This window comes from Aphis gossypii, chromosome 1, assembly GCF_020184175.1.
Source record: "Aphis gossypii isolate Hap1 chromosome 1, ASM2018417v2, whole genome shotgun sequence".
Lineage (NCBI taxonomy): Eukaryota > Metazoa > Arthropoda > Insecta > Hemiptera > Aphididae > Aphis > Aphis gossypii.
Genome location: NC_065530.1, coordinates 53,477,899 through 53,488,217, shown reverse-complemented (window position 1 = coordinate 53,488,217; position 10,319 = coordinate 53,477,899). Strand labels below are relative to the sequence as shown.

General features: G+C 36.8%; 1 protein-coding gene across 1 annotated transcript; it reads left to right on the top strand.

Moving 5' to 3' along the window:
- Positions 1-4,568: 4,568 nt before the first annotated feature.
- On the top strand, positions 4,569-9,764 carry LOC126551954 (uncharacterized). Its single transcript, XM_050206364.1, has one exon. The coding sequence runs from the start codon at positions 4,569-4,571 to the stop codon at positions 9,762-9,764; it is 5,196 nt and encodes a 1,731-aa protein (XP_050062321.1).
- The last annotated feature ends 555 nt before the right edge of the window (positions 9,765-10,319 follow it).

Below are 10,319 nucleotides of genomic sequence, written 5' to 3'. Positions count from 1 at the left end.
TGAACAGGATAAGGACAAATAAAACTGTAATAAGTACATGTAATTATTTCTTAATGAAATTCAGTGTTGACTGTTGAGCAATATGAAACATATAGGAAAATCATAACCATTAACCAGTAAGTACCTACCTATATAAATAATTTGCTTATGATAAAATTATTATAATATACCTATATGTATAGTGTATAGTGTATAATAGCATACATTATATATATATTTTTAAAATAATTATAATCTGAAAATAATAAAAATATAATCTATGAACAAATTATAGAAATTTATAAAAAAAAATAACTAATTAAACTATTGGTTCTCAATTCATTCTCTCTTCAATGATAAGTGATAATACTCACCTCTGGATATGGCTATTTTTTTATTATAGACAACCTATACAGTCAAAATTTAACATTCAAAAGCAGAAAAAAATTTGTAGAGTATTTACACATTTTATATAATTTTTAACAAATATAGAATGTAAATATCATATTACTATCTATTTTCGTTTAAAGGGTTATTGTACACTAACGTAAATTATAATTAATATCATATATTTATTTCATATTTATATTCTATCAATATTATTAACCAGAAATGTGTTATAATTTAAAATGCAATAATAATCGTTTTTTAGTTATACCTTCGTCATAAACCATACGTCTTGCTCTATAGTATCTATTATTTATGTATATTTTATATGATATATAAATCATTCATTAATACAATATATTAATAGAGAATACTATAATACCGTTTACGTTAATTGAATAAATAGACTTTTATAATGTTATATTTACTGTGCATATTTGATAGAAATTCGTAGTGCCGTAAATTAAATTATTTAAGTAGGTATATAAAATATTTATCTTTTATAAGTAGGAGTTGATCCAGACTTTTTTCAAGGGGAGGGGGCGCATATAATAAAAAGTAAAATACCTAGATATATTGACAATTTATATTTATATTATAATATCTTATTTTCTATTTAATTAGGGGGACGTCACCTTCACCCTTCTTGGATCCGTCCCTGTTTATATAAGTACCCAAAAAAATTATTCACTATAAGTATTGATATTTGATAATGCTTTATACACATGTTGTACCATGTTGGTCGTTGATTGGAACTTAATAGAAAGCATTGAATTTATACTTCTTAAATATTTTATTTCGTAATAGATTTGGAAAGAAAAATATAAATTCTATAAATTTAATATTATGTAAAATATTTAATTTATGAACAATTAACTGGACAGTAAATAGTCCTTAACGTGAAAATGATATTATAATGCATCGCATTTTTATTTATTTTATGGTAGTAAATGGTGCTATATTACATTATTATGACATAGGTACATCACGCACTATTTATTTGTAACACCTAGTAAAAACTTTATACCTACAGCATATTATTTCACTATCCATCCAGAATTTTATCGCTATAATAGCTGTATATAATTATATATCGCCCATATTAGTCTAATTATTATTATTTATACTCTTTATATTAGATACCTATCAACAGTGACATTACAATATGTGTTATTATATCGTCTTCAATTTTATCAAAAAAAAAAAGAAAGAAAAATATGTTTAAATGACATAATATATAATGTGTTATATTATTGTATAAGCTACCGTGACATAATTCATTCAATGTAATTCACATTTTTTTTATGTTGTAATCCCTTTTAAATCAATAATAATACCCTTATAAGTATAATCAATCACATTAATAATGTTTAGGACTTGGAATATTAGGACGTGTACATAGTTGTATAACAAATAAAACGAAAAAAGCGTATGTGACGCCTGGTTTGAAATATCGCCTTTTTTTCTTTAAAACCTTAGGTCCAACCCATTGTCATCGTGGCTATTTGCAAAACAACCCGAACCCATAAAACCCCGCGGACGCGCGTGAAGGGAAACAGAAACGATTCGCAAATCCCTTCATTAAGTCGTCTTGTGTGTCCCCGCATTTGGCAGTTTATAATAGTAATATATTATATCCATGGGTGTTAGTACCTCGAGTGACCTTTTTAACATCTTGAAAGTATGCAGTATCCCGGGCAGTGGTCTGACTTCATTGTGTCATCGCGTATTATTATAGATAGCATACATCGCTACATGCGATGATTTAGGGTCTTACGATCTACTGAAAAAAAGGCAAAAAAATAATATATATATGGTTTCGACGATTTGTTACTATATTGCATCGATAGTCATAACATACAATAGGGGATACTGTTTATATGTGAATTCCACGTGTGACGCAGTAGTAGGTCGACATTACGTATGTGTAATAATGGTCATTGGGTTCTAAATGGACTTTTCCTTTCATTCTGGGTCATTTTTGCGTTATAAATGTATTATAATATTTTCAATATATAGGTATATCTTTAAAAGAAGAAAGGGAAAATATTTCCCTGTTGTGCAATTTAATGGGAATGTCGATAAATCGGAACTAAAACATCGATTTATATTTTATAAACTACTTTAATCCGTTTTAAGATTTATAGTTGTGAAGAAAAAATGTCTCAATGTTATTATATTGTATGCTATATTATGTTTATACTCGTATATTATATAATATAACTATATAACCTACCATTAGGCATTAAGTGACAATACTAACGTATATATAATATATGTCATTTAAACTTAACTCATACACAGAGAATGAACATTAATCTTATTCTCATATAAATATAATATAAATATATATTTCATGGGAATGTAAATATTATACTATAGAGAATATTTACTAAAAATAAAAAATGAGTTTAATATAGCATTGCATTTTTATGAAAATTAAGTTAATGTAAAAGAACAGGTAGGTATTTGAATAGTCGATTTCAAAATTTTAAAACATTTAATAAAAAATAACAATATTATATAATTTATAGTATAATATTAAATATCTATACGGTTATACTATTTATTAAAGGTACATAGGTAATGATGCGGCAATGCAATAATTTATAGTACAAATCAAAAACTAAATAATTATTTTATAATAATATATAATATCTAGGTATGCAAGTAAATTAATTAGATTTGTATTATAAATTTAAAAAATCTGTCGCCGCCAAGACGTCCCTATATTATTATTATTATCGCGTCATTATTATATTATATTATACATCCCGCTGCCGACCGATCACACACACACGCACGCGCATTTTAATGTCATTTATATTATTGTTTAAATTTGTATTTGTGAATTATATAGTTATATAATAGTAAGATTAAGCGCAATCAGCCGCATTTTTATGTCTTCCGTCGGTCCGCGGCGGCCGTGTATTATTTTAATTATGTTAGTCGTTCTTCTCCAGCGTTTCATGCCATAACGCACTTTTTTGTCACGTGCGCTAATCGACGGGTTTATTTTGTTTGCAAAGTTGCAATTTGTGGGCGCGAATCGCCACATTTTTGTTATACTACACGTACGGTTTCGTGTGCGCAAATCGCTACCATTAAACCATTTGTTCATTATTATATCGCAGGCGCGAATCGCCACGGTCTATTATATTATATTTGTGTGGCGCGAATCGCCACATTTCTGTATTATTATATTTCATAGGCGCTAATCGCCACATTTCTGTATTATTATATTTCATAGGCGCTAATCGCCACCTTTCTGTATTATTATATTGTGTACGTGCATCAACCGCCGTAATTTGTGGTTCTTATTAAGACAATAATCTTACCTGTCATTTATTTAAATTTGTGTATAATTTCAATTATTATTTTCGTGCTGTATGTGTCAATTTTATTATATAGCTGTATAGGTAGCGGCTGGCCAGCAATGCTCCACAAATTGTGAGTTTTTATTTATTTATTATTATTATTTATATTTTTACCTATAGTTTTATTATTGAATATTGGTCGCATTAATAAATTATCATCGTTATTTTGGTTGTGCCGAACCGGCAAATATTATTATTATACTATACATATTTTTAACTGTTGGGCCAAAAGGGCCGTAAATTATTATCATAATTATTATTTATTATACTATAACCTTTTACAAAAATTTCTACTGCGTTACCATTTATTTTGAATTACCATATTTTTATCATTTACCTCTTTGTTCTTAGCTATTAGTTGTTACACACGCATACAAATATACACACATACACACACCACCGCACACTAGCACTCTCAGATCTTGCTCGGCGAACCTGTCCACTTTCTGTTGAGTGCTATACATATATACACACATTTTACACAGGTCGGTCGGTGTGTGTGGTACGAAGTATTTCGGTGACCGGGCGCGCGTATTACAATTATACGCACCCGGCCCGCACATTTGGTGACCTCGACGTGATATCATACGACGGTATCGCGATTATTTATTATTATTGTTATCATTGATATCGCAATTTTATAATATACGTGGCTCATTAAATCATACGTAAATTCGATGCAACTTTCTAACTTTGAGCCTTTATTGTATTAGCTCGTGCTTACGTTGTATTTTATTTTAGCGTGCATTTTTAATTATAAGATACATCATATTTGGAGTTAGACTGGTATTATCTGTCTTATAAATTGCTACAATAAAGGTAGCAATGGTTTTAGACGGAGAAACATCGAAACTATTATCGGATCTAAAACGTAAGCGAGGTGTTGTGAAAGCTGCGCTTACACGAACGCTAAAATTTATAGGAAATTTTGATCCAAAGGTTGAAGCACTATCCTTGCTAGAGTTTAGGCAGGAAGAGTTGCCACAAATTAATAGAAAATTCGATGATATTCAAGTAGAGATAGAATTGCTCAGCACTGATGATCCTTCGGAAGAAGAAAGGGAAAGAGAAGAATTTGAAAATAATTATTTTGCTGCACGTTCTCTAATTCAAGAAATCATAAATAAAAATAAACGTCGTAATGCATCAGGTGATGATGCTTCGCTTGATTCAGCGGCGCCGTACCCTCGATCGCGTCTAGCTCCGATCGACTTACCGAAATTCAACGGGAATATCCAAGAATGGGAAGCTTTCTTCGACAGTTTCAAGGTGATGGTACACCAGCAAGACAGCTATTCACCAGCTCATAAATTCCACTACCTACGATCAACGTTAAGTGGACAAGCACTAGACCTAATAAAGTCTCTACCAATGACGGATGCCAACTATGGATTAGCAATACAAAAACTTCAGCAGCGATACGACAACAAGGGTTTAGTAATCCAAACACATATTCGGGAGATTATGAATAGTCCTCGAGTACAGTCTGCCACTGCTCAAGAATTGTCAAGGCTACAATCACATGTCGCCGCGCACTTAGCAGCATTAGAAGCGCTAAGCATGCCTATTAAACATTGGGACGCATGGTTGGTAACTATTCTAGTGGAAAGAATGGACGGAGCATCCAGTCATGAATGGCAACTCCGACAAAGGAATACAGAGTTACCCAAATATAATGAAGTGATGGAATTTTTGGCAAGCCGCAGCATCGCCTTTGAAAGCTCGGAAGCCCTAGCGATTAGGGTAAACGAAACCAACCACTCATCGAAAAGGGCAAGTCAAGGAACCATTAGCAAAAGAATAGCACTGGCGGCGTCATCAGAATCGAAGCGTGATAAGTGTAGCCTGTGTGAAGGATCACACAGGCTATATGCCTGCTTGAAATTTAAGGAACTATCCGTGTCAGATCGATTTAATCATGTGCGTGGGAGGCGTTTATGTTTCAATTGTCTGGCGCCACATCACATGTCTGATACATGTCGGTCTAAGTATTCTTGTATAAAATGTAGACGAGCTCATAATACTCTGCTACACTTTGAAGGGCATGTTCAAGACGTTACGTCTGCAGTTACTGACCCAAAAGATAACGAAGCCGCATTTAACGTCGAAAAGGGTTCTGATGGAGATCAAGTGTCATTATTAGTAAATTACAAGAACAGTCACGTGTTTCTGTCAACCGCGGTTGTACTAGCAGCTGATAAATTTGGTAATGACCGTCAATGTCGGACTATATTGGATAGTGGGTCTCAGGTAAATTTCATATCCAAGAGTCTGTACAACAAGTTGCAACTGCCGACAAGGTGTTCAATTCTGCCAATAAACGGTATTGGATCAAGTCACGTGCAGTCAAGTTCCTGTGTGGAAGTGCAACTCAAGTCAAGAGTGACAAATTTCAGCTTAAATCTATCTTGTTATATATTGCCGGTAATCGTGGACACACTACCCGCAGTAGCCTCCCCAGCGCATGGTTGGAATATACCAGAAGAACTAGTAAAGGGCTTGGCGGATCCGATGTTTTTCGAGGCAGGGTCAGTAGACTTGCTTATTGGGGGAGGCTCGTTCTTCGATCTTTTGGACCCGGAACGAGTTCATTTGGGAGTGGATTCACTGTGCCTGCAAGGTAGCAAATTCGGCTGGATAGTGACAGGTGAAATTGGTGTAATTTCTCTCCCGGGCGTTGCATCGATGGGACAGTTGTTAGAAGAAGATTGGAGAGCGTTGAAGGACAAAGAAGATAATCTATACGGACGGCATTCAAAAACCAATCTCAAGTTGTCGGAAGAGAAGCAGACCGTTGAACATTTCAAGGAGAACACAAAGAGGGAAACGGACGGCCGGTTTATCGTAAGATTGCCATTGAAGCCCTTAGTCGAAGAGCTCGGTGATACGCTGAAAATCGCAACCACCCGTTTTTTAAGTGTAGAAAGGAGGCTAATGCGAGATGAGAAGCTTAAAGGGGAATACACTAGATTTATGGAGGAATACCTTGCTCTTGGGCACATGGAAGAGGTAATTGATGAAGATCAAATACCTAAGCGATCATTTTACCTACCTCACCATGCAGTGATTAAGGAGTCGAGCCTAACCACTAAGGTCCGCGTTGTATTCGATGCTTCTGCAAGGAGTTCGACTGGTGTTACGCTCAATGATGTTTTGATGTGTGGACCAAATGTACAGGAGGATGTCTTCTCCATATTAGCAAGATTCAGGAAGCATCAATACGTGCTAACATCAGACATCGAAAAAATGTTTAGACAGGTAGCAGTTGCTAAAACAGATTGGGATCTCCAGCGAATAGTGTGGAGGGCAAACCCCAGTGGCCCGCTGCGCACGTTCCGACTCACCACCGTAACTTATGGGACAACATCGGCATCATTTCTCGCAACTCAGTGCCTAGTAACCTTAGCGGAAAATGTGAAAGAATCCTACCCTGATACAGCTCAAATAATTGGAAGAGACTTTTACATGGATGACCTCATGACAGGAGCTGACACCGAAGAGGAATGTTTGAAGTCGCAACAAGAGATAAGTGATATTTTGAACTCCGCCAAACTCAAATTGCGAAAATGGTGTTCAAATTCTGTGAGGGTATTAGATAAGATAGACAAGGTTGAGGACGACCCGCTCTTTACCCTAGAGATTAAAGATGGAAGTACTGTGAAGTCTCTGGGTTTAGGTTGGAAACCATTAGTAGATCAGTTTCACTTCAACATCTCCATAGATCCGTCGTTGAACAAATGCACAAAGAGGTCACTATTATCTGATTTGAATCGTGTCTTTGACCCACTTGGATTCTTATGCCCTGTCTTATTAAGAGGAAAAATGTTTTTGCAGCAAATATGGTCGATGAAAATAGATTGGGACACGGAACTTTCTTCTGACATTCTAGGAAGGTGGAAATCATTCATTAGTGACTTACAGGATCTTAAATGTTTATCTATCCCAAGGAAGGTGAAACCGTTGTCAAAGCATCCTCCCGAAATACATGGGTTCTGCGACGCCTCCCAGGAGGCATATGGAGCTTGCATCTATATCAGGACGAGAGATAATCAAGGAAAGTGGAGTTCACAGCTTCTTTGTGCAAAGACAAGAGTGTCACCGCTGAAGGAATGGACCATACCTCGACTAGAGTTAAGTGGCGCCTTGCTGCTAGTGGAATTAGCAAACAAGGTCGCTGAGTCATGGTCTGTTGAACTACATACATTCCAACTGTGGACAGACTCATCAATAGTATTAGGGTGGCTAAATAGTCAAAATACACGGTTAAAAACGTTTGTAGCTAACCGAATCAATCAAATACTAGATTGTACCAACGTTAAACAATGGCACCACATTAGGAGCGAGGATAATCCAGCTGATGTGGCATCAAGGGGATTAAAGCCGACAGAAATATTACATTGCACTAAGTGGTGGAATGGACCTAGTTGGCTCACAACAGAGGAACACAATTGGAAAAATGAAGCTGAATCAATAGTCAAAGAAGAAGACCTGCCTGAGATAAGACCAATTCGTCTTGCGCTAATAACGACCAGCATAACCAGTGATTTGCTGCCCTTATATTCAGATTGGATCAAGCTTGTTCGTGCAATCGCTTGGTTAGGAAAATTCATAGAGTTCAGGCGAGCCAAGAAAACAGGAAGCACGTTACCACGGTACCTTACAGTAACAAATCTCCGCTTAGCAGAACTTAGATTAATAAAGGGAGCGCAAGCCGACGAGTTTGGAATAGACCTTACGAATCTCCTAGCAGGAAGGTCAGTTCGGAAAGGAAGCGTTCTCAGAACCTTGTGCCCGTTTATTAGTGAAGATGGAATAATTTTGGTTGGAGGGCGACTTGAAAATTCTGATATTGCTGAGACTCAAAAGCATCCAATAGTATTACCCTCAAAGCATAAAGTAACAAGATTAATCTTCGAAGATCAACATAGAGCATTGCACCATTGTGAACCCCAAGCTCTTTTGGCCGCTGTCCGACAACGTTATTGGCCACTACGAGGTAGAGTAATGGCACGATCTGTAGCATCTCGCTGCGTCACCTGTATTCGCTCAAGGCCACGATTCGAGAACCCAGTGATGGCACCTTTGCCGAAGAATCGCGTGCAATTTTCAAGACCGTTCACAACAACAGGCGTTGATTTCGCAGGACCCTTGCTGATCCGAAGTGGCATACGTAGAGTAACAGCAATAAAAACTTGGATAGCAGTATTTGTATGTTTCACAACCAGAGCGATTCACCTAGAGGCAGTAGTTGGACTCACAAGCGACGCATTCATGGCATCATTGCGACGCTTTATGTCCAGACGAGGGAAATGTAGGAAGATATATAGTGACAACGGAACTAACTTCGTAGGTGCGCAAAAGGAGTTGTCCAGTTACGTGGAAGGCACTGAAGATCTCATGGCCCGGGAAGGGGTAGAATGGCACTTCAACCCACCATCAGCCCCTCATTTCGGTGGCTTATGGGAGAGCGCCGTAAAGAGTGTAAAAACTCATTTAGTTCGCGTCATCAAGGATACACGGCTCAATCTTGAAGAGCTACAAACGCTATTATGCCAAATTGAAGCGTGCGTCAACTCTCGACCTATGACTCCATTGAATACTGATCCAAGTGAGCCCAATGCCCTGACACCCGCCCACTTCCTAGTAGGCGGTACCTTGTTGTTACCAGCGGAACCCGAGATACCACAAACCGAAGTAGCGCGCTTAAAACGTTGGAAATTTGTACAAGGTCTAATGCAAATATTTTGGAGACGATGGTATAGCGAGTACTTACCACAGCTTCAAGTCAGGGGAAGATGGTTGACCTCAAAAAGGGGAATGGCAATAAATGACGTGGTAATAATAAAGGAAGATTGCACTCCACCGACAAGATGGAAGTTGGGAAGAATAGTCAAGGTGCACCCAGGAGGCGATGGTATCGTTCGTGTAGTGACGTTACGTACTATTACCGGAGTTGAAATGCAAAGGCCTGTCGCTAAGCTATGTCGGCTCCCACTGGAACAAGAAGTTGAAACTTCATAATTTTCAACGGGGGGAGAATGTCGCCGCCAAGACGTCCCTATATTATTATTATTATCGCGTCATTATTATATTATATTATACATCCCGCTGCCGACCGATCACACACACACGCACGCGCATTTTAATGTCATTTATATATTGTTTAAATTTGTATTTGTGAATTATATAGTTATATAATAGTAAGATTAAGCGCAATCAGCCGCATTTTTATGTCTTCCGTCGGTCCGCGGCGGCCGTGTATTATTTTAATTATGTTAGTCGTTCTTCTCCAGCGTTTCATGCCATAACGCACTTTTTTGTCACGTGCGCTAATCGACGGGTTTATTTTGTTTGCAAAGTTGCAATTTGTGGGCGCGAATCGCCACATTTTTGTTATACTACACGTACGGTTTCGTGTGCGCAAATCGCTACCATTAAACCATTTGTTCATTATTATATCGCAGGCGCGAATCGCCACGGTCTATTATATTATATTTGTGTGGCGCGAATCGCCACATTTCTGTATTATTATATTTCATAGGCGCTAATCGCCACATTTCTGTATTATTATATTTC

Excerpts from the sequence above, each read along its gene's own strand:
- LOC126551954 (XM_050206364.1), top strand. The coding sequence starts at position 4,569 with ATGGTTTTAGACGGAGAAACATCGAAACTATTATCGGATCTAAAACGT.